This window comes from Pituophis catenifer, unplaced genomic scaffold (assembly GCF_029215685.1).
Source record: "Pituophis catenifer annectens isolate HBS135680 unplaced genomic scaffold, rPitCat1.0.hap2 SCAF_9, whole genome shotgun sequence".
NCBI lineage: Eukaryota > Metazoa > Chordata > Lepidosauria > Squamata > Colubridae > Pituophis > Pituophis catenifer.
This window is the reverse complement of record NW_027256889.1, coordinates 24,723,930-24,749,332: the sequence shown is the minus strand read 5'-3', so window position 1 is coordinate 24,749,332 and position 25,403 is coordinate 24,723,930. Positions and strand designations below refer to the sequence as shown.

Sequence of the window (25,403 nt, the reverse complement as noted above, 5' to 3'; positions counted from 1 at the left end):
CTCTTGTAAGAACCTTGGTCTTGTTTTTCTGGAGATGTGCCCAACGATTCCCCTTCCGATTGAGGGGCCAAGGGTTGTTAACTAACATATATCTCTCCCACTACCACCAACTTGTCTTTGCAGGTAGAAAACAAGCATATAAGGAAGGCAAGGTTTCCCCTGTAGCACTAATTTTCTGTAAAAGATTAAATAAAAAGTCTCAATAAAATATTTTTAAAAATACTTTTTTTTAAAAAAAAGTCTCCATGCAAATCCACACCAACTTCTCTGCAGCACCCACCTCATTGTAGAATTTATGACTTTGGTACAGTGCGTTCATTATCCATTTGTAGGGACTACAGGTTGGACCACAAGTCAAGCAGCTGATTTCAGTTAGAGAAAGGATAGAGGAAAAGGGCCCAAACTAGCTCATGCCACAACTCCATTCATAGTCCGGAGCCCTTTCCAAAATACTTGCAATACAGATTGAAAGCAAACAAGCAAACAAATCAAACATGAAACGTTAGAACAATTAAAAGATGAAGAGACTGAAAGACCCAACAAGACCAGGGATGCCTGCAGAGGAGATGTTTGGAAGTTCAGCAAGCTCAACACAAGATAAACTGGCTGAGAGCTTTATTTAAGATAATGTTTTGGCCAATAAACCAAGAACATCTTCCTTGATAGCAAGGGAAGGCCTACAGCCCAAGCAAATGTGGCTGTGGAAGGAAGAAGCCATTTTCTCCAGATAACACTTCTCCTTCCTTCCTAACAAGATATTTGACCCAACAGAAGAGAATACAGTGTAGCTCAGGATTGAACTGTGGAGTCCTTGATGCTCTCTGAGCTTGGTTGTTTCCTTGCAAACATTTTATTACCTGACTAGGTAACCTCATCAGTGCTAGCTTTCTTTTGCTAGAAGAGACTGGGGTTTGCTCTCTACCCCGTTTCCCTGAAAATAAGACATCCCCTGATAATAAGTCTAATTGGGCTTTTGAGCCCATGCGCTAAAATAAGCCCTCCCCCCCGAAAATAAGCCCTCCCCGAAAATATTTAAACGCAGAGCTGGAAATCAGGTAAGACGGCAAGAGGAGCCCCATCTTTGCCCATGAGCCCCAAAATAATAAGACCTCCCCGAAAATAAGGCCAAGCGCTTATTTCGGGGTTCAAAAAATATAAGACAGGGTCTTATTTTGGGGAAAACATTTATTTATTGGTTTGATTTATATGCCGCCCTTCTCCGGAGACTCAGGGCGGCTTACAATGCATTAAGCAATAGCCTTCATACTTTTGTATATACCTGCTTAGTAGGGCTTTTGCCCCCCCCCAAAGCGGTGTTCTTTTTTATACAAAGTCAGCTTATTGCCCCCACAATCCGGGTCCTCATTTTACCTACCTCGGAAGGATGGAAGGCTGAGTCAACCTTGAGCCTGATGAGATTCGAACTCGCAGTAATTGCAGGGAGCTGACAGCTAAGTGCTACTTAACAGCACTTTAGTCCGCTGCACCACCAAGGCTCTTCCAAGGCTATATACAAGTGACTTGTTCCTCCTAGGTTATGATCTTATTTAGTTGGGTAATGAAATGTCTGTAAGAAAACAACCAAGCTCAGAGAGCACCAAGGATCCTATGCTTGTCCCAATTTGCCTATTCAAATATTTGTTCAAAATATCGAGGAGGATTCAGATGGAGATGGGTCTGTGGGGGACAAGAGCTAAAAAAAAAAATCTAGATGGCAGCTACAACCATGTGATTGAAGCCCTGTGTCCTTTTTACATGCACATCACTTGCAACTATTAGGTAGATAAATATTTTGTTTCACACAAGTGCAAAGGGGATTGTGGGTAGTGGTGGTGGTGAAAAATCTCAAGCCACATCAGTAATAAAGTCCTGCCCAGGGGTGAAATCCAGCAGGTTCTGACAGATTCTGGAGAACCGGTAGAGGAAATTTTGAGTAGTTCAGAGAACCGGCAAATACCACCTCTGTCTGGCCCCAGAGTGGGGTGGGAATGGAGATTTTGCAATATCCTTCCCCCAGGATTGGGGAGGGAATGGAGATTTTGCAATATCCTTTCTCCTGGAGTGGGGAGGGAATGGGGATTTTGCAATATCCTTCCCCCAGGAGTGGGTGGGAATGGAGATTTTGCAGTATCCTTCCCCTGGAGTGGGGAGAGAATGGAGATTTTGCAACATCCTTCCCCCAGGAGTGCGGAGGGAATGGGGATTTTGTACTATCCTTCCCCCAGGAGTGGGGAGGGAATGGGGATTTTGCAATATCCTTCCCCTGTCACGCCCACCAAACCACGCCCACCAAGCCGCGCCCACAGAACCGGTAGTAAAAATATTTGAATTTCACCACCGGTCCTGCCCCTTTCTGAAATGTGTTGCATGTGCAATGAATGTAAAAAAAAGGAGGGGCTTCAATCACAGCATTGCAGTTATATCCTTCCAGAGGAATCTAACCCCCAGTTAACCCTAATCAAAGCTAACATATGTTTCAGTTACTAACTTTAGCTAACTCCACCTGAGGTAGTTTGCACTCTCAAGAACCATGGAAACGTTTGCTCTAGCAGAACATTCAGCTTTATGAAATTGTTCAACTAACCAAACCATTTGGGTTCATACCACAACCCTAAGTCACTGGAAAAATTAACCAAGTTAAACCTAACCAATTGTAGCATTTTTAGTAGCCACAGCCAAATAGATGAAATAGGACAGCTTTATGATATGCCATCTCAGACAGTGTCTTTTTGGATGAGGGATCCAGAACCAAAATGCAAAACACAAATTGCTTCTCCTTTTCAAGGATGTTTGGTCCCTCAGTTCTGCTCAGAACCAAAGAGAGAACTCCACAGATCCAAATGGCACTTGACCTAACAGATCCAGCAATGGCTTGGCCAAGAATTTGACTTCGGTGGCAGAGCTTCTTTTTCTTCCTACCCAAGCAGAAAACGGTAATTTCTGACCTCACTGTTAAATTTCTTCGCTAACCATTTCCCACGGGCCTAAGCTAAACATAAATTACAATCCCTTGCTCGCAACCATTGTCTCCATCCTACTCAGCTTCAAGCATGCACTGAATAGCACTTTGGGCTCATGTCTTGATCAAGGGCATCCACCAGGTATGATGATTAAAGGTGGCCACAATAGTAAAATCAAAGTTCTGGATGGACCATTGCACCTAGAAAACAGCCAAACCTTCATGTCATTGTCATTAACCACCAGCCTGTAGACATTTCTCTTTCTCTTGTTCTCGAGTTGGACAATTCTGCTTCCAGCTGGCAAATGGAAGGTTACGAAAACAAAAACTTGGTGGCTATCACCTCCCTCTTCCTGCTTGTTTTTGCTTGCCATCATTCCTTTTGGCAGAGAGGAAAGGCATAGCAGCCTTAAAAGGCTGATTGGTCACCAAATGGGAAGAGTCAAAAATCTAGAGTGGTGGGTTGGTGAAAGGGGATGACACAGTAGAACCGTGTCTTTGTGTGTATGTGTCAGGAGTGGGGAAATCCCAGCATCTGAAAAGAAGGAAGGATAGAATTTTGCCATCTGTAAAAAAAAAAAAAACTGTTCCCTATAGCTCTTAGGGAACTGGCAAAATCAGAAGCCCCTGATTTTGTGGACATGGAAAGTTGTGCAATGTCAGCTTAGCCCCCAATGTAGAATTGCCTGTGATCCAAAGGAGATGAAACGGTTCTTACTGGACTGAAGAGGCATCCAAAGAAATAGGAAAGGTTGCCTCACCCATGCCTAGCATAAAGAAATCACCGCATTGTGGACTTCAAGGCCATCTATAGCCCAAAGCATGAAGAAATGCCTCCAGATTTATAGGAACTGCAAGGTCCAGGAAATTAATTCCTCTTTTCAGCAAGGGTCTGAGAATGGTGCCAGTTGCCAAACTTGGTTCGAGAGACAGTTTGGTGTAGCAGTGAAGCATCAAACTAGAAACCAGGAGATCAGGAGTTCTAGTCTCACCTTAGGCACAAAGATAACTGGATGACCTTGAGTCAGTCCCACTGTCTCAACCCTAAGAAAGGCTGAAATGGCAACCATCTTGCCCAAGAAAATTGCAGGGACTTGTCCAGGCAGCTGCCAAGAATCCATCTTGGCTCAAAGATACCACCCACATCACCAAAAAACAAAAAACAAAAAACCCTTGATTAGCTATCTTAGAGCTATTAATGGACATAATTCTCACTGCACAGTTGGCTAAGCAAGGAATCACAAGTGGCCTTTTTCTCCAGAAAGTTTGTTTAACAAAATATCCTGTTTGCAATGGGGTTTAAAGCTGCATGTATGACTTGAACTTAGAGAAATAGTTGATATTTCAGAAATCCCATCCCATTCCCAAGTAACACCTAAGCAACATTTTTTGACCAATCCTCCAACAAGCACCAGGTTTTTATTGGATACCTTTCATGCGTTGTTCCCCCAACGTGGCTTCATCCAGCTGTATTGGACTACAATGGCCCAAAAGCAGTAGTTTAGGGATGAAGGGCTGTAGTACAATAGATTTGGAGGACAACTTTGGGGAAAATGCCTTAGTATTTCAAAAAGAGAAAATGACAAGAACTGAATTGCTATACTTGCTTTACAGAGGTGACTCTATACCAGTTCAGGAGCCAATGGATTGATTCTTGGGAATTGTTCTCCTCAACCCCAAGAAATATTTTTGTCATGCTGCAGTAGCTTTCATAATTCAAGAAGATACATTCCTGTGTTCTAAAGCTACTAGAGCTGCCACATGTCTGGTTTGCTTTTGCTACATTAGCCCTATGAAGATCTGAGATCTCCACCTGAAACAAGCTATGAAGGAATAAGGCAGCCGCAACAGCACTGGTCTCTGGTCACAGCCATGGCCCAGCAGATTCCAAAAAGAGAAGTGAAGACCTCTTTTTTTAATGAATCACAGGCAGATAGTTTGTCATCTAATTTGCAAGAATGTCTTTGCACAATGACTGGAGGCATTGTGAAAGGGTCACTCTGGGAGGCACCATCACACTGATCATTGACCTGCTAATTCTCACCATCTTGCAAGAATGTACCGTTGAGATCATCCACATTTCCCATGGAGGAAAACTGGCAGCTCTTTTTGGCCTGTCTTACTGGGCAGCATGGTCATCAGTGTTGATTTTCTTGAGGAACTTCAAAGCAACTCTGCATTCTCAGGTGAGTTGCCTTTTTCCAGGAAGGGCAGAGGACCCTGGTTTTTCCACCTTGGATTGGAGATTGTTCCAACAGCCAGTTTTCAATCTCCAGAATTCCCCGTTCCTTTAGTCTTTCCCCCCATGCAGCTCAATTAAGAAAACTGGAATAACTTCAGGGCCAGCCCTAGGGTAAAATTTCCAACAAGGTCAGATTCCTTCTTCAGCTGAACATAGTTTGGGTGAGACTTCTCCCATGACAATCGCCAAGTCTTAATGTCATGGATAGAAGAAAAAGGGCATGAAATTGTACATAATCAAGATTCTTTCAATATCTTCTACTGTATGGTTCAATCTGACAAGCCAATGGACTAAGTCTAAATCTTTCCAGGACTGCTAGATTATCCAGCCAAGGTGTTCATGGATTGCATCCATATCTCAAATCCAAATCTGTCCATTTGTAAGAATTGGAATCACTACATCTGGAAGGAGGAGGGAGAAGTTCCTGTCTTCATGCATTCATGTTTCCAAGTGGCTACCACTGGCCCTAAGAGTTATTCCAGACCCAGAATATAATCAGGCAGCTACACGAAGGTAAATCTCCAGCACAGCTTTATACTTTTGTCTGAAAGTAGAACCGGAGGAAACCAATCTTTCTGATTTGAGATTTGGGAGTATGAAAAATCAGAGAGAAACACAAAAACTCCCAAAATAAACTGAAGCGAGGTTGAGGTACAAAGTGTCATGATGGTGGCCCACTAGATTACTATCTTGGCCTGAAATGATTAATCACATTCCATATTAGACCAAACCTTCAACCATCAGGTACTGTTGTCCATTAGGTTTACTCTCCACAACTCAAGGAACATAGAACCCTTTTGGAATCATTTCATAGTTGGTTGCTTTGGGAACCTGGACAAATTCTCCTGTCCAACAGTTTAAACATCCTAATCCATAGCATGTTGAAGTATTTTGACTTCTTTTAATTAATCCAGCTATTCTCTTAGGGTCATCAGAGGTCAACATAATGTGGCTGGGATGGTTGGGGCAAGGATGAAGAGGAGAAAAGAAGCAGAAAGTTTTAGAAGAAAGGAAGAATTCAGAAAGTGTTAAGTAGGAAGTGGGGTCCCTGGGTTCTTTGTCTTCTGTTCCAATGTGGCCCATGTTGAATCCAAGTGCATTTGTTTTGAATCTTGCTCGAAAGCTGCACTGGAGACATACCATTATTTTTTTTCAGGAGAGCAAACATATCTCCGCCCTAGAAGGGCATCATAACAAATGGGAAGGAAGGACATCCCCATGCACTTCTCCATTGCACATGATTTTTACAGCATGCCCTCTCAGATATTAAAAAAAGGGAAGGGTTTGAATCAATGGGACAACCATAATGCAAATAGAGTATGAACATCAAGTCAAGTCCCCAAACATCTCCTGGACAGCAGATCCAAAGCCTCGGTACCTCTGTTTCCAGCCGGTGGGAATCCGAAAGAAATTCCTTTTACTACTAAAGATCTGGCTAGAGAGAGGAGAAGGAAAACAAAAACAAAAACAAAAAAACCAAGAACAAAAAGAAGGGGGGGGAGAGAAGACAAGAAGGAAAAAGAAAGGAAGAGAGGGGAAAAGGTTAGTAAGGGGAAGGACAGAGGGGAAAGCCATGCTGAGGCCAACAGGACTTGATGAATGTTGTGAGAGCACCATCCACAGAACACCTCACTCAGGACATCCCAAAATTCACTATGATTCCCAATCCCATCATTGATATGGACAATTCACTTGGCCTCCATGAAACAAGCCAGCATCACCAGAGCTTGCTGGAGGAAAGCTTGGTTTTAAAAATGATCAGCGTAGTTCAGATCTGGAAATGGGCATATTGGCCAAGAAGATCACATTACTCATGTTCTTCTTGTCTATTGATAGCTCTTCCCAATACCTCCATTAAAGGGTCCTCCTCTTGACTTGTGAGGAAACCCAAAATAGAATAGCGTTTTCTGTTCTGTCAATCCCAATTGCTTCTTACAATCAGTTGCTTCTTACAATTGCTTCTTACAATCCTCTGCTCAGAGACCTGGCTGCTTTTTAATATGAGTTTAACAGGTTTTCTGCACAGGCAATGAGCAAATAGGATGTCTCTCTGTTGCTTCCCTGGGTAACCATTCCCTAGACCTGTCATCGTTTCTTTATGCTTCTTTTGAACATAAGTTCATTGCTCTTCTGGAAGAGTGCTCAGTAGCCTTAGGACCACTGTTGATAGGTGCTGGGAAAACTATGCTAGGGAGCAACAGAGAAGCGCCTCTCATTTCTACTTTCTTGTGTGACTTCCACATCACCACTGATGGGGAGATGCTATTCAAGTTGATCTAAGCTTCTGAGTCAGGTATAAGAGGTGATTCTACTTTGAAAGCCTGTTGTCCAAATCAAAATAGAGCTGGAAGACTCTTCCCATGGAGTGAAGAGTCAACCTAAAGTGTCCATCTGACTGCACCAACAGAATGCTTGGTGAAATATGCAGTGGTGGGATTCAAATAATTTAACAACTGGTTCTCTGCCCTAATGACCGGCTGGGTGGATGTGGCCATGGTGGGTGTGGCCAGGGGGTGTGACAGGCAGCACTTGGCCTCCTGCAACCCACTGGGAGCAAAAATAGGCCGCGGGGGGCATGCGCCTTCCCCGTGCCCCGTTTTGGGTCTAGTAGGCCTCCCTGCAGCCTCCTGGGAGCAAAAACAGGCCATGGGGGAAGGGGAGGGGCAGAGAGGGGAGGGGCCAACCAGCAATTCAACAACCGGTTCCGCTGAAGTGGTGCGAACCGGTTGAATCCCACCACTGGAAATATATCAGCTTGAGTTCATAACAAAGCTTGTAAAGGTATTATGGGGGAAATATTTTTTTTACACTGGAACAGCCAAAGATGATTTAACACTAATGTCCTGGGTTAGGGACATGATGAAGACATGTGGACATGTCTATGGAGATTCTCAATCATTCAGTTCATTATTGTCCCAAAGGTGCTTTTTCTAAAAGCAACTGGACTTGATTTTTTTTCAGTTCAGTTCCAAAATTGTTAGATTATACTAATTATATTGTTTCTTGCAAATATAATTATAAATCATGTTAAACCTTACGAGGGCTTAAGACAACCTTTCCCCCTTAAAAACCCTATTCCTTCAAGAAAAAAACAATCTCATGGAGACTTTTTTTTCCTACTTGGAGAAGTGAAGAGAGAAAACACTACCCTTCCTCACATCCCTGATTCAGATGTTTGGTCTTTCCACTTCTGGTGACACCACAACGTGAATTAGAAATACCACTTGAGGACCTAAGGAATTTCTGTAAAATGTGGGCCCTGGTTTCCTGGGAAATTGACCTCCCTTGTCTCTAAGAATTGATGCAGCAAACAATTCCCTTGGTCCCCTTGAGTTATTTCCATTTTCAGTGCTGCTTCTCCTTTCACCCTCCCCAACACGTTATTGCCCCCTACCTCAGCAGGAGATTCAGACCACCAGCACCTCTTGTAGGAAAACCTACCGTACTGCTGCCTCCCTCTCTCTGAGGAGGGAATAAAAGCAGATGCCGCCATTTTAAAGGGAAGGGTTACCTTAGGCGCAAACACTTGGGTGACGGAGCTTCTTCTTCTATCCAGCTTCCGGAAATGAATAGGGAATGGAGAAGTGATGAGAAGATGGTCAGAGAAATAGGAATCAAGGGAGGCAGAGAGGAGGAGGAGAGAGAGAAAAGATGATGAAATGAGGTGGACTGCAAAGGAGACTTGGAAGAAGGTGGAAACAGTCCAGACCCAGCCATACTGACTCTCTTTCTGGAAAGAAACTGGTGCTGAAAATGTTTTGCCACAAGTCCTGCTAGAAAATGAGATTCTGGGTTAGCCATGATGTTGTGTGTGTTGGGTTCATCTTTTTGGTGGCACCACCTAGATTTCTCCCTTGAAAATGCAACTATGAAAATGATCCCAGGGTGGGGGTGTAACGATGGCCTCCAGCCAGAAGAAAGAGATAAAGAATTGTGCATGGTTCTGCCTTTCTTTCAAGGGTCAAGGAGGAACCCAAAGGAAGCCAACTCAACTCGTACCACATGTAGAAACAAACAAAGGAGTAAAACCAGGAGGGAGCAGCAGCACAAGACAGAGTCCACACACCAGAGAGAAAGAGAGAGAGAGAGAAGGGCATGAGACACACCAGGGGCACGAAAACGTGCAAGGAGGTGGCATCAACCCTACCTTTCTCCTGTGCAAAAAGTAGGAGTGGAGGCTTTCAGGCCAGAGGTGAAGGAGTGATACGACGGTGGAGCTCCATCAGGAAATTTCCTCACCTGAGAGATCCTAAGCCCTCCGTTGCGAGCTCGGTGCAAGTTTTCAAACATAGGGACCAGTTCTCTAGGGTTGGGTTCAAATAAAAACATGGAGAAATTAAAAGCTTTCAAATGGGAGAGAAAGGCGGGAAAACAAGCAAGCAAGCAAAAAAAATAGAATGTCAAGGAAAGTCTTAAAAATGGAAGGGGATTGAGAGAGAGAGAGAGAGAGAGAAAGAGACAGAGAGAAAGAGACAGAGAGAGAGAGGCAGAGAGAAAGGCAGGAAGGAGAAGCAATGAAAAACCTAGCAGAAATTTAACAAAATTAAAACAAACATATTTGTGGACCACTGCCCATAAATTCTTCAGGAAAAACTTGTTTTTTTCCCATAGGAGAAAATAATAGGAATCACCTAATGGTTTTGTTTTCTTGATTGACTTATCTGGATAGACTACATTGATTGGCATTGCTTCTAGAATTACGGTACACGGCTAATGGGTTACACTGGCCTCTGTTCACACGTTTAATTTAACTCCAAATCTAATTTAGAAATTAATCCATTTCTTAGTTTGTGGAATATGTGGAACTATAAATCAGCCAAATGGTTTACATGCATAAAATACACTAAGCCACAAAAAGTGAATGATCAAACTGTCTAAACTTAGCAAACAAAGCCAAATTTGTAAGTAATTTGGTTAAGTGTGTTGTAGAAACACTAATTTATGAGCATGAGTTCCAATTTTGGGAGGACAGGTGAACAAGTTGTCATGAATTACCATAATTTTGTTCCGAGTGTAATCCAAGCTGCAACCCAGACATTCTTCAGATCTGTAGAACATTTGATTCAGAACTATCTAAGGCAACAGTACCAATCAATGAATCTTACCATTAATTGAAATATTCAGTCTTCAATGCTAAACAATGCCCCATTTCATACTGTTGGATTGTTCGTCATTGATAGTGTTCAGTAATAAACATTATTGAATTCAGGATGGCTATGAAACTTATTCTATATATGTCTCCCAAGGGCAGGTAAGTATACATGGCAACTGAAATTAGTTCAAAAGGTTTGCAAAAGGAAGAAGCAAGACAAAAGGAATGAAAAGCTAATGCTGGCCAGACTTCCATATTGGACTTTGGCTTGGAAAATAATTTGATATGGAACTAATCCCACAGAAGAACTGTCAATTCTTCCTCATTGGATGTCTTCAAGTAAAAGATGGAGTGCTGGACTGTTCCACCAACTCTAGATTGTGGGCTCCTTGGTACTCTCCAAACTTGGTTGCTTTCTTGCAGATATTTCATTACCCAACTAGGTAACATCATCAGTGCTAGAAGGGAGTGGGGTTTGCTCTCACTTTATATACAAGTGGCTTGCCCTGTCAGTGTTGGTGGAAATATTCTCGGCGGTTCCTTGACTAGCCTGTTGTTCCTTGTTTGACTATTCGTTTGAGCTGGTATTTTCTTGATTGGGATATTGTTTACTTTTCCATTGTTGGTCTAGTGTTAATTTTGGTGTTAATATCTGCTTATCTGTGTGTTAATTGCTGGCAAGGTTTTTTGTTGTTGTTGTTGTTGTTGTTCTTTTGTTTCCTTTTTAGCTTTTTTATTGCCTTTTTGGAGTGGTTTATCTCAATGTGCCTGTTGATGGCTGATCTGTCTATGTGCCAGGTTTCCAGAAATTCTCTAGCATTTTTGGACTTAGCTTGGTTTTGGATGCTCAGTTTCCCAGTTGAAATTATGGTGAAGTCTATCCACGTGTTGTGCAATTAAGGAGTCTTCATCATGTCTTTTGACTGCTAGTTGGTGTTTCTGGATGCATTCTGTTAGTTTTCTGCCTATTTGTCCTGTATGTCAGAGATCACCAAGGACCCTACAGATCAGTCTTGAGCTACAAACATTCTCTTCTGTTGATACAAATCTAGATTCACTATACTCAATAGCAACAAGAAGGCTAATAAGATCTCCTCCATATCTGACTCTAGGGCCAAGCAGAATCTGAATTTAGGAGTCAGAGTCAAAGAGTACTGGATAGCTAATATGGCTTGAATATAAGGGCATAGCCCAAAAATGATCTAAGAATTACAACTGGCAGAGAGTGGTCTTTGCTTATAAAGTATGTGCTATTGGTGCTAAGTTATATTGACTTTCACATCATTACTGTTAAACTCTAAAATTATTTGCATCAACGGGTCAAGTATAAGTAATTTGAAGCAAATACTAGGAGGGTTTTCCTTTTTCATAATGATGTTTCTCTACAGAGGACACAAAGAACTTCCAACTCATAAGATCTGCCATTTGGACCAGTGTAAATTGGGGTGGAGACCATAGTGCATCATTAAAAAAACACTACTCCAGATCAGTGGTTTGTCCATGAAGGAAGAAAATAGGTCTCCATACCATGGCCAGGTGCTCTGGACTATCCTATATATATGGGGGGGGAGGGGGAGAAAGAAAGATGGGGTGCAATTTCATGACCAGACCACTGAATAGGGGAAGATGTCTTCTCCCTGATGTTTGGCCAACGTTAATCTTTGGAAGCTTCCACTTAAGCAATACTATCCATCATAAAGGGGGCAAGTTTTGCATAATCTATTCTTTCTCCTTACTGCAGAAACAGTAGCCTTCCTGGAAAAAAAAAATAAGTTTTCTAATGAATTTGGTCAAACCCACCAAAATTTGCATTCAGCACTGAATGAGTCTGCAATTCAAAAAGCTTCACGATACAGCTTCCAAGCCAGTGTCATGTACATTCAGACAAAAGTCCTTGAGATAAAGATGCTTGGTATTGTATTTTTTTTTAATGTCTTCCCCCCTAAAAATGTCAGATATTTTGAAACAGGGAAAAAAGTGAAATGACAGCATAGGCCTCCTGATTCTTCTTTTAATCCATCTTTCCACATAAGGGGAAAGTGTAGCCGGTGATAATAAATCTACTGCAAATCTTCTCTTCCCTTATTACACTGGTTAATGCAATGTGATTTACCAAGCCACACACAGTAGTCGTGTGGCATGGAAGTGTATGGAAGTAAATCAAGGGTGTCATCTTCTTGGTCTCCTTGTTTATTCAAAAGATCCATGGGAAGGACCATGTGCCAAAAATAGCCAATCATGAGCTGTAGAAACCTGTCATTTTTGGTCCTTGTTACCACATTTCTTCTCACTTACTTTCCCCACTTCTATCTTCCTTCCTTCTCCTGTTCTTGGAGGAGGATCTAATGTCAAGATGTCTATCATGCCTGCATGATTCAAGTTCCACCCCTTTTTACATGCAGATGCCATCTTGCCATTTTTATTTCTCCCCAGGTGGACACTCAGACCCTCCAAATACAAGTTTCCCCTTATTCTATAAGGGACACAACCATGAGTTTAAGTAATTGTGGTTTCCAGTTCTAGTAGGAATGAACTGGTGAAGTGGAGTTGAAGTCCCACCTTTGGGGAAGGACATGATGTGGTGTTCTTTTGGTGAGATCAGCCTCTTGCACATAGTGTTCTCAAAGTCAATTAGTGCTATCTGTCTTGGAGGTGCTGAGCCAACTCCCCACTTAAACACAACTCCTAAGACAGGGATGGCCATGGGCATCACAATCTGCAAGATAGTAGGGATGGTGTCGCTAATGAAGCCCCACCCCTTTTAAATATATGCACGCATTATGTTCCATTGTGATGCTACATCTGTCACTTTACAGATGTTAGCACTCCCCGTAGATGCCTCTCGATGCTTCTCAGTGAAATTCCTGAGTATGCCCACTCAGTCCCTCTGCTAGTTGCTTTTGGATGTACAAGCCACAGCTTTCCCCCTCAAATAATCATTTTTAATTGTTGTTTTGTGCTGCTTCTGCCTGTTTGGTCTTTAGTTTTGCTTTGATTTTTGAAGGTAGTCACTTGATTCCACAGAATTTGTCTCCTTTGTATTTTCATCTTGTTCTATGTTGAAGACAACTGCAAACCTTCTTGTGTACTAAACATTAGAAAAGTGGGAGATGCATTTAGAATAATAAGACACAGAGGTTCTTGTGGGCTGCCACAGGCCTCTGCTTGAGACTATGAAAACGTGGTCAAATAAGTCTTGCAAGAGGGTGGCTTTTTGATTGAATAAATTATGCTTAACAATAATATTCTACCCTGCATGTATATGCACGTGTGACCCCATGCATGTCTACATGTATGCAAAGGTCCAGAATCACGCTCCCATTAATAGCCCAGCTCCTACCCTCATACCTCTCCATTAGTCTCCATTGCAGCTTCCACCACCTAGAAGATCCTGGAGCCCAGTTTGAGTGGAGGAAATATCACATGTTATGAAAGATGTGGATGGAATTATGATGCCTTATGAAGAGGGCACAGAATCTGAACATTCAAAACCCAGCAAACATGTTCAAAGGAAGGGATTTTCGAAGCCTCAGCCTCACTGGTTAATCCTTTCCCCGTGGCCAGTTCCTTCTTCTGCAATGATGCATAATTAATCTACCACCTTCTCCTGATGGATGGGATTTAAACATTGGGATTGGATAAGAACTGATTTATCAAAGGAGCTCTGTGTAAGGCAATGGCCCCTTGCAAGGGAGTTGAAGGCCAGATGAAAGGCACTTCGCTATCTGTCAAAGCAGGAAACAACATCTCCCCACCATCAAAAGATAGTTAGAAAGAAGATCAATGGGATCAAAGAAGCTAAAGGACACATGCATCCAATTTCTAGATTCTGTAACCTAATCCTGCTTTCCTTTCCAAAAATTTAATGAATTAGACTCCAAGAGAATCTAGCATTCTTGACTCTGGGCAGCTGCTAAAGTTGCCTGACACTCACCTTGAACCAACACAAGAATATCAGGAACCAAATATCCACCATCTACCATGGATAGATGCCAGGAGAACAAGGCCACCATACAATCCCCATTAATTTCTCTGCCCTGTTCTCCCATAAAGTGACTCATGAATTTCCCTGGAAATGTGGCAGCAACCAGAGTAGGAAAAAGAGGCATATTTAGCCCTACCAATTACTCGCACAAGTTTGGCTCTCTCTGATCTATTTTCCCTACTTCGGTCCATCTCTTTGCAATTACCATCAACTTGCTCTTTCTGTTTCGTTGGTTATGATTTCCAAGGAACACCTGCCCCCAAGCTCTAACTGCCATCCCTTGAACCCCCAATGTAACTTCACACATACCTAAAAGATGGAAGCATGCTGTCATAGTAACACCAGGTAGCAGTCAGGTAGGATCGGTTGATGTCTGTGGAGTAGAGGCGCCAAGCAGCCTAAATCAAGGAGGAAGAACAGGAGAAGAGAGAGAGGTCAGAGCTAGATCAATTTAAGAGGGCTTCCTCTAATGTCTCCACCCAGCCTTAATGAAGCAGGTAAGTAGAGTGGACCCCAATCCCACCCCTGGCATTCCTGGTTTGATGCATTTCCTTGGCGAAAGATCCCCAAGGGAAGGCTCAGATGCTTCAAGGAACAAGGTCATATGCATAGCACAGCCAGAGACAATTGGAAAGTCAGAACTTGAATGAAGAGATTAAAAATAATTTAATTAAAAGATTAAAGCTTCAAATAAAAGCATAATGGCCTTATCTTGCTAAACTCTAACCCCGGCTATAAAACACAGGCAGTATTTCTCCCAGTGAGCTGCTTTTTCTCATCATCAGTCACCATCATCATAAAGGGAGTCTTACCAAGAAGTCAAATAAGTAAAGATGACAAAAATACAACTCATAACTATGACAAATTTCAAAAGATGCAATAGCTTAAAGCAATGGCAGAATCCAGCTTCATGGCCCTTAATAAATACTTTAAACAATCAGCATGAAATATTGCTATTGTTCTCTTTGCTGGTTTTTCTGTCAGTATAGAGAAGCTAGGAGCAGGAGGAGAGCTGGAGGAAATAGTGAACTGGTACCAAAAGAAACAGAAATGGGGTAGTGATGCTGCTCATCATCACGGCCATCTTCACAAACCAGAATCCTGGTGCCTGGTGCTTTTTTTCTCCCCTTCTTCTAATCAGCATCCTGCTTATAGTGAATTAACCAGGTTGACCTTCATCCTAATCTCATCACTGTAAAACTGAGGCTATGACTTTGGTTAGAAGTGGCTCATGAAATCATAGTTAAGGGAAAACGTGGCATCCATTGGCTAGGTTGGCTGTCAGTATGTACGTGAAACCAAGTTAAATACTAGGAAGGGAAAGGGAATAAATATTACGCTGACACGTCCTGTAGTGGAGGGTAGAAATATTCACCAGATTGGATATTTCTAAATCAGAAATCCACAGACTATGGTACAGTGTCCACATAGGTCAAAAATGGAGACAACTTTTTTTCTCTTGAGTTTGACAACATCTGCATGATCTTGTCAATGACTGTGTTTTCTGAATTGGATTCAAACAAAAAGCTCCCTTTTAAATAGGTTTTGTCACAGAGATGGGTAAAGTTGGTGCATCTCCTGAAGCTTTGCCCTACAACCCCCATCTTTCCAACCAAGAAGACCAGAAAAGCCTCCTTCATTTCTTTCAACATCTCAACACTAGGCTGTCTTCATTTCACATCTCTTGGAGGACATAGGCCAAGACCAAAGCCATGGAGATGATTGGACCTGGGCAGGGGTGGGTTCTACTTACCTTTACTACCGGTTCACAATGAAATCATGCGCGCCTTGCTTCTGCGTATGCGCAGATCACTGATGATGACATCCGGGGCAGTGGGTGGGGCCTCCTTCCGGTTTTACTATCGGTTCTTGCGAACCAGTTTGAACCAAGGGCAACCCACCACTGGACTTGGGGTGTTCCACATATAGGATTATTACTAGGAATATGTGGAGACCAGGGGTGAAATCCAGCAGGTTCTGAAAGGTTCTGGAGAACCAGTAGTGGAAATTTTGAGTAGTTCAGAAAACCGGCAAATACCACCTCTGGCTGGCACCAGAGTGGGGTGGGAATGGAGATTTTGCAGTAACCTTCCCCTGCCATGCCCACCAAGCCATGCCCACCAAGCCACACAATGCCCACCAAGCCATGCCCACAGAACCAGTAGTGAAATAATTTGGATTTCACCACTGGTGGAGACCTTCTCTCTCTCTCCCCTCCTCTCTCAAGAACTCTCAAATTGCAGCCACTCTAAATCTGGAGCTGCTTCTGCTGAGCTTTTTCTGGCTGATTGAGGAAAGGTGGAGGGGGGGACTCCATTAGAGATTAATTATCAAGGAGAAAGAACAGGCAGACATATCCTGACCTTCTGGAAAAGAGGGGCTGTGTGAATTGGCCGGTGGTATCAGATGGGAAGAGAACAGCATCCTCACTCAGGAAAGAGGAGGGCAGAGCTGTGTCCCTAAGATAGTCTTGTGTGCCAAAACAACTGCGTGCATCCTTTTTGTCTTGCCCACCATCCATTTCCAGCTGTTGTTGGAGGCCTGTCAGCCCAGGAGTTGAATGGCAGGGCAAGGCTGCCAGAAGGAGACCTTTTGTTGCATGGATCCTCTGCACCACAGAGATAATGTGGTGTCAGAAGTTCCATCTTTCTGACCACAATAGCAAAGGAACCAATCCAGACAGGAGAATGATAGGGCAGAATATTGCCGGATCAGAAGTCATTCTTCAACATAGAGTGCAAAGCCAGAGAAGCCAGAAAAAGGATATTTGGATTTGAGCTTGGGGCTAGGGAAGGAAATGGGACTGGAAAGGAGGTCATGAATTAGGAACTGCACAGGAACTGTACAAAGCATAACTCAAAAGATGGAAAAATAAGGAAATACTCATAATGAAACAATGGATTGTGAAGGTGGCAGAGCTAACAGACAATAACCCTCAACACTGTCAAACTATTTACTAAGTCTGCACTACTATTAATCTTCTCATCATTCCCACCACCCATCTCCTTCCACTTATGACTGTATGACTGTAACTTTGTTGCTTGTATCCTTACGATTTATATTGATATTGTTTCCTGATTGCTTCTTTGTACCCTATGACTATCATTAAGTGTTGTACCTTATGATTCTTGATGAACGTATCTTTTCTTTTATGCACACTGAGAGCGTATGCACCAAGACAAATTCCTTGTGTGTCCAATCACACTTGGCCAATAAAGATTTCTATTCTATTCTATTCTATTCTATTCTATTCTATTCTATTCTATTCTATTCTATTCTATTCTATTCTATCCTTTATCCTAATTCTAATTCTAATTCTATTCTATTCTATTCTATTCTATTATTCTATTCTATTCTATTTGACTTGTTTGACTAAGGAGTGAATAACAGTTACTTTTAGAGAAGTCTGAAAACCCTTTATGAATTTTTTTTCTGCTGAAAATGGTGAAAAAGGAATCGGTGACTTTGGGATTTATTGATGAAAATGTTGTGTTTATGGGGGGGAAAAGAGACCCATGACATGCAATTTGTGACCGTTGCAAAGAAGATTCTTTAATTATCTTTCTTTTTCTTTTGTTATCGTCCCTTGTTCTTTTCTTTTTTTATAACTTTCTTCTTTCTACTTTCTTTTTTTTTTTTAGTATTTCCACAGCTTTCTAAATCTTATGTAAAATGTTCTCTTAATAAACTGCTAACTCAGGGTCTCAGCTACTTTTGGAGGAAGGCAGGGGGTCAGGAAGACTTCCAAGGAAATTTTAGAAATTTACTTGCTCAGCAGTAGAACACTAGGCTTTGCAATTATTCTTCCAAATGCTGAAGAGGTTGTCAAAAAAAAAACAAAAAAACCAGTAATTTTTTAATTTGTGATGGTCATGTGATATACCTCTTTGATGATTTTTTTTTTTTTTTTTTTGCAGATTTTGCAAATGTCATCACTAAGCAAAGAATTGAACGCTCTTCAGCGTTAGGCTTATTAGACTTCTTTACAGGACCAAACCATCAGCTTAAAAATAAAGAACTTATTATCTATTTAATTTTACAAGCTGCCAAAACAATCATTACGCAACATTGGAAAACTCTACATAAAACGATTGAATTGTGGGTTAGCAATGCCTGTTCAATTGCCACGTTAGGAAAAAAAAAATCTCAGATAAAATAATGAGACTTCAGAGACAAAAAATAGGTCTGTTGGATATGTCTGCCACCTCGAGTTATTGGTAAAATGAATAAAGGTATGATAGAAATAAATAAATAAATTAAACACCAGAATTTTATTGGATTTTATGGTTTACCTTAATAGCAATAGATTATGCCTTGGTATCCTCTTTATTTATGGTACATTTTATTGATAGATAGATAGATAGATAGATAGATAGATAGATAGATAGATAGATAGATAGATAGATATAGATAGATAGATAGATAGATATAATCTTTTTATTCTACTGCACGGAAAAAAGTCAGAAGTCATCACTTATTTCCCCTTTCTTCTTGCACTTCTTTCTTCTTTAACATTGGCTTCTAATTTGTATTTTATCTTATAAGAAACTTTAATATTTTTAGAAGACCTCATAATAATCTTTTTTGCATTTTATATAGCAATAGCACTTAAACCTATATACTACTTCACGGTGCTTTACAACCCTTTCTAAGCAGTTTACAGATTCAGCATATTTCCCCCTACAATCTGAGTCCTCATTTTACCGGCCTCGGAAAGATGGAAGCCTGAGTGAACCTTGAGCTGGTCAGGATCGAACTCCTGGCAGTGAGCAGAGTAAGCCTGCAATACTGCATTCTAACCACTGCGTCACCATATATCTTTTTTTCTTTATACATACAGTTATGTTAATGCAATTACCTGATATTGCTTTTTTTAAAAAAATTAAGTTAAAACACAATATGCCTTGCCTTGAAAGCTCTTAGGTTCCAACTGGGGCACACACCCACACACCAATTAGAAAGGCTGTGTTTTGGGGTTCAGACAAAGAGTGCGGCCTGGTGGAATGCTTCCTACATATTTACTTAAAGGGCAGTATCTCCTGATTAGACACAAGAGCTCTTTTCTTTCCATTCTATGGCTTTTATCCAAAGATTCTACAGATTTCTTTAGGGAGTTTACCCACAATCCAGTGGTGAAATCCAAATTTTTTACTACTGGTTCTGTGGGCGTGGCTTGGTGAGCATGGTGTGGCTTGATGGGCATGGCTTGGTGGGCGTGGCAGGGGAAGGATATTGCAAAATCTCCATTCCCACTCCAGGGGAAGGATACTGCAAAATCTCCATTCCCACCCCACTCTGGGACCAGCCAGAGGTGGTATTTGCTGGTTCTCCAGACTACTCAACATTTCCGCTACCGGTTCTCCGAACTGCTCAAAATTTCTGCTACCAGTTCTCCAGAACCTGTAAGAACCTGCTGGATTTCACCCCTGTCACAATCCTTTTCAGAGAACCCCCTCTTCCCATCTTTGGCTACTGCTCTGCCAGTCAGACATGCCCAAAGTAAAGTCTTAACTCAACATTGGTAGAAAACTCGACTGGCAGAATAATTTCTATCCTTATTACCCATCCCTCTTCTGCCCACCCCACCTGTTTTTCCAGGCAGTTCCAATCACCTGACTTTCCTCCAAGGAAAGAGATGACACAGCTAGATAATTTTACTTACCCTGAAGCTGCCCTTGGATGGTGTCCAAATGAGGGGGGGGGCAGAGATTACTTTATCACTAGTGCAGCTAAGGACAATTTAAGGTGTTCTCATTGCAATGCTGGGTATGGGGCTAAAAGCAGGGTCTGTAGTTAAGGCAAATAAAGGTGTTTCTGCAAGTGGGAAGAGTTGGTAGAGCTTTCCCATGGCAATGTGCAGAGGGGGTGGGGCAGGGATGAAATCCATCAGGTTCTGGAGAACTGGTAGTGGAAATTTTGAGTAGTTTTGAGTACCGGCAAATACCACCTCTGGCTAGTCCCAGAGTGGGGAGGGAATGGAGATTTTGCAATATCCTTCCCCTGAAGTGGGGTGGGAATGGAGATTTTGCAGTATCCTTCCTCTGCCATGTCCACCAAGCCATGCCCACAGAACCGGTAGTAAAAAAATTTGAATTTCACCACTGGGGTGGGGAATGGCTTCGAAGACAGAAGAAAGGGTGGCCACCAAAGTAACTATCAGATAAGGAGGACTTGAAACCAGGCCAAGAAATTAACTTGAGAAAACATCTCGGACAAGCCCCTCTTTAATTTACATTGAAGGAGGTGGACAAGCATATTCAGACTTGCAAAATTCTGTTACTATAGGTGTTACAATAAAAGCAGTTCAGACATACAAAGCCTTCTTTCTTACTCTCATCTACCTTGTAGGGCTGACATGTGAGCAGAAATCCTGCCCCGACTCTGCCAGGAAAGAGGAGAACTTATTTTTACAGGTGTCACTGGGTATCCACCTCCTCCTGTAGTCCTAGAGGTTCAGGAATGAAAAAGCTATAGGAAAATGTAAATCTGACCTGTCAATCAGACTTAAACCTTTCAGTAAAGGTCGGGGTGAAATGCTACCAGTTCACCCGAACCGGTAGTAAAAAATGCTACTGGTTTGCCGAACCGGTAGTAAAAAATGTAAAAAAAAAGTGCCAATGATCAGCTGAGCGACGTGCGATCGTCGGAATTTTTTTTTTAACTTTTTTAGCATTTTTTTACTACCAGTTCAGGTGAATAGGTAGTAAAAAATGCTTTAAAAAGGTTTTTAAAAAGGCTCCAATGATCACAGCTGTGCTGTACGATCATTGGAACCTTTTTTTTTTTTTTTTTTTACTTTTTTAAAGCATTTTTTACTACCTATTTGCCCGAGCCGGTAGTAAAAAATGCTTTTAAAAAGCTTTTAAAAAGGTCCACATGTGTGCCACAGCTGATCAACACCCCTCCCCCACGCTGTTTTACTTACCTTCCCAAGCCTCCTTTTGGTGCGCACTGCATATGTGCACACGCAGTGCACATTTGGCGCATGGCATGCATGTGTGGCCAGCGAACCAGTAGTAAACCGGTTCAAATTTCACCACTGGTACAGGTAATAGATAGAGCCACATGCCTCTAGCATATGCCAGCTGCCAACTGAACTGCTAAGAGAAGAAAGGAGCTTTGCCAATTCTCTTCTCCTGAAGAAATAAAATTTTCATTCAAACAAAGAAAATTGTGGCAGAGTACCTCATAACTCCAGGAATGTAGGAAAATGAAATAAGGATCATTGAGAAAAAAACTTAGGGATATCTACTATGCAATGTTTTTCAACCTGGACAACTTGAAGACATATAGACTTCAGGTACCAGAATTCACCAGTCAGCCATGGTGTATGGAGAATTCTGGGAACTGAAGTCCACACATCTTACAAGTTGCCAGGTTGAAAAATACTGTGCTAGAGAGAGAGAGAGAGACAGAAGGGCCAACCACCACATTCAGACATGCATGTGTAGGCACATCATTATATCTGCAATACTTTGAAGAGGCTGTGCTTTTCACAAATATACATGCATTTGTTAATATTATCCAATAGTTATGGAATGGAGCTCCAGAGCACAAACCTGCAATTGCTTGAGGAAAGAAACGTATTCAAACAGTCTTTGGCTTCTAGCATTCAACACATTCTTTAAACAAGGAGGGAAGGAGGAAAAAAGAGGGGGGGATCTTCCTTCCTTACTCACTTGGATCAAGTTTGCTGCAGGTGTTCTTCTCTTCTCAAAATGTTTTTGTCGATGTTGCTCTTGGACTTTGAGAGCAAACCCTGAGCCTAAAATTCCCTGTGTGAAAAGACAAGCAACAATGGACCCTTCAAAACAGCAGTTAAGTTATAACTAAAAGGAAGCTCTAAGAAATTGGGGAATTTGTACTATTTGTTGAGAAAAAGCCAGCTATCTAGGATGATGAGAGGTCAAATGTCTAAGCCAAAGAGATTCCCAATATTTCAGCATCTTTCTCAGGGGCTTAAAGACCTTCCAGACAGTCAGCTCATGGGGACAACTAGCGCACAACTATGAAATTCTTCTTATCCTCGTTTTTTGTGAAAAAAGACAAAAACTACAGATAATTATCAGCAGCTAGCTAGCTAGCTTGGAGACAGCCACTTTGGTGACTTACAGTGGTGAAGGCACCAGGCTAGAAACTGGGAGACTGTGAATTCTAGTCCCACTTTAGACACAAAGCCAGTTGGGTGACCTTAAACCAGTAACTTTCTCTCACCCCTAGGAAAGGAGGCAAATGCAAACCATTAAAAAAAAAAAACCTTGTTAAGAAAATTGCAGGGACTTGTCCAGACAATCTACAAGAATTGGACATTATTGAGAAAGCTAACTTGGACTGATCTCAAAAAAGCTAAGATGGGTCTAACTTGGTTACTCCTTGAGTGAGAGAGTTCTTGAAGACCCCAGGGCTATAGAGGGTATTAGAAAGTTTTTAAAAATATCCCAGAAGATTAATGACAAACCATTAAACACACACATTCATGTAGTCAACAGGAATCAAATTCAAGGAGCTTTTCTCCTTTTCTCTAAGGAGCTCGGGGTTGTGTGATTCAGATTCTTATTTTTATCCCCAAACAACCTTATGAATTGATTATAACTGAGACTGATGGGGTGGTGGAATCACTGGCTGAAAGAGAGCAGGGAGTAAAAAGCCATGTCACATAGAGTTGCTCTGTTGGAGGAAACATCCTAGATGAGTTTAACGAAACCTTATCTACTGGTCCCCAAGGGAATGTAGCCAGACTGACGAAATTCTTCTAATATAGGTGATCAACAATAAAGAAACTGCTTTGGCTTATTCATGAAATTATTCTGGTTTCTTGCACCTGATAGATGGGCCTGAAATTATCTAGTGAGATTCCATGGTTGAATGAGAACTTGCACATAGAGGTCTATGTTCTCTGTCACAACCAATCTATTACCCTGAGTAGTAGTAACCGCCTATCCCTGGAGCCTGGCCTAGGAGAATACTAGCATTTCCTGTGTCGGATGAGGACAGCACATCTTTCTCCTTCTGTCCTGGCCACTTTTTACAGAGGCACAATTGAGAGTGTTTTAACAAACTGCATGGTTTAGTGGCAGCAGTGCCTCAGATAGAAAGTCCATACAGAGAGTGGTAAGGACAGCAGAGAAGATTATAGGAAGCTCATTCCTGTTATTCAGGATACTGCTTATAAGCACTATGTGCTTAGAGCCCGAAGCATTGTTAGAGACCCCACACACCCACTTTACGGTCTGTTTCTGTTGCTCCCCTCTAGGAGGAGGTTCCAAAGTATTTCTAGCAGGACTGCCAGATTCTGTAACAGCTTTGTTCCCTATGCCAGCCATCTGGTAAACTCACCATATTCATTTTTCTCACCATGTACATGTATACATTCGAACTAGACTATTGTTTCTCTGTGTCGTATAATATATGTGGGTATTTGCATAATTTTGTATTTATTTATTTATTTTGTCATGTTTATGTAGTGTATATTGGAAGTGGTGAGCCTTTGAGAGCTGCATGCAATGAAATTTCATTTTAATGTATGCTGATTAGTGATTCAAAGTGACAATGTAGTTATTTTAAGTCTAAGTTCTAAGTCTCCCTAGGGCAGATATGCTGGCTGGGGAATTCTGGGAGTTGAAGTCCACAAGTCTTAAAGGTCCCAAGTTTGGAGACCCCTGCCCTAGGGAGTCAGACGTTCTTCCTTCTCATGGGGACTCACCGCAGGAAGGGCAAAGAAGGAGATTCCCAGCAAGGCGAAGCAGGCTGTCAGCACCCGGCCCAGCCATGTTTTCGGAACCTTGTCCCCATAGCCGATAGTGGTGAGTGTGATCTGAAATCACAGAAGCAGATAAATTTTATAGGCACCTTTTTCTTAGGGCTTCATTACAGCAAGTGTGGTAGCTAAATTTTGTGTTGCTGTAATGAAAGCAAGATATAATTGGTTAAAGACATATCCATCTTTGTTTTAAATATTACTTTTGGCCCAGTACATCTTAACTGATAACTTATAAGGATCTATAGTTTTTATTTTATAATTTATAATCACGAATGTTTTATATTTAATTATGACCCAGGTAATAACTGTATAACCTAGTAATGGAGGAGTGAGTAAATGTTATATTTTGTGATTCATTCTGCTAGTTGTTAGTATACTATAGTTGTGGTCCGCCAATGGCCTGCGGAACTGGCAGCACAGTCGGACAGTGAGGAGGCTGGGGAGGAACATGGGCCAGTCCTGGAGCCTGGGGAAGGCTCAGACGAGGGCTCTGCGTCAGAGGCAGAGAAAGGGCCATCTGGGAGGTACGTGCTGTCTCCGGAGCCTCCAGAGTCGGACCTCAGCGAAGCAGAGGAACGGGGGACCCTGTTCCCAGTGCGTGCATGCGCAGAGCTGCCAGAAGGCAAAAACAATTAAAACAAAAGGGATGACTCAGGAGTAGGGCTTGGAGATTATTGGCCCCTCCCATAAGATTTAAAAGAGGAACAAAGGCACGTGGGCCTTTGCAGGAAGCAACGTTGTTAATTCTATTCAATTTAAAGTCTGAAGCTCTGTTTGATTCTGGACTCCATGTGACTTTGCTAATTAGGTCTTTGGCAGCGTGTCAAGGGAGATAAAGGTGGGTGATTATCAGCCTTATCCCAAAGGACTCTTTACAACTATTTGGGACTCATCTGTGAATGAACAGAATTCACAGCTGTTAAAATAAGAGGCTTTTGGGACTGCTCGTGTGTTTTACTGACTCGGGAACCCTAGGTCGGAACAACTATTGTTTTGTACGTTTTTGCTTTTTTACATTTTTGCTGGTCAGCGTCCCAATAAATATTATTGATTGGTTGATACCATGACCATTTCTTTCCTGGCATTTTCCATCCCTCTGGACCCAAAGCAAAATCCACTGCTCCTGATTCCTGCCCCAATTTATTTATCTGTATTAAAAATGTACCTGCATGGCACAGGGTTCTTGATAGGAAAAAAAAAATATCTTACAAAGGAGATATCTCTGTTAGGGAATGACAGTACTAGTTGCTGGTTGGGTTGCAGCCTTTCAATTTACAGAGTTTGTTTCCCAGTCTAGCTGTCTATCTCATTTCCATATCTTGAAGATCAGCCATCCCCAACTTGATCTTCTCCTGATGTGTTGGA

The 25,403-nt window shown here is 41.9% G+C and overlaps 1 protein-coding gene across 1 annotated transcript in view; it reads right to left on the bottom strand.

Moving 5' to 3' along the window:
• The window catches only part of KCNQ4 (potassium voltage-gated channel subfamily Q member 4), a 124,163-nt gene that overhangs the window by 7,336 nt on the left and 91,424 nt on the right, over positions 1–25,403 (bottom strand). Inside the window, exons 6-9 of the mRNA XM_070949328.1 lie at positions 23,982–24,092; positions 21,958–22,053; positions 14,588–14,676; positions 9,349–9,504 (exon numbers count right to left, since the gene is read on the bottom strand). Of these exons, the coding sequence (XP_070805429.1) occupies positions 9,349–9,504; positions 14,588–14,676; positions 21,958–22,053; positions 23,982–24,092 (452 nt within the window). The remainder of the gene's footprint in view (positions 1–9,348; positions 9,505–14,587; positions 14,677–21,957; positions 22,054–23,981; positions 24,093–25,403) is intronic.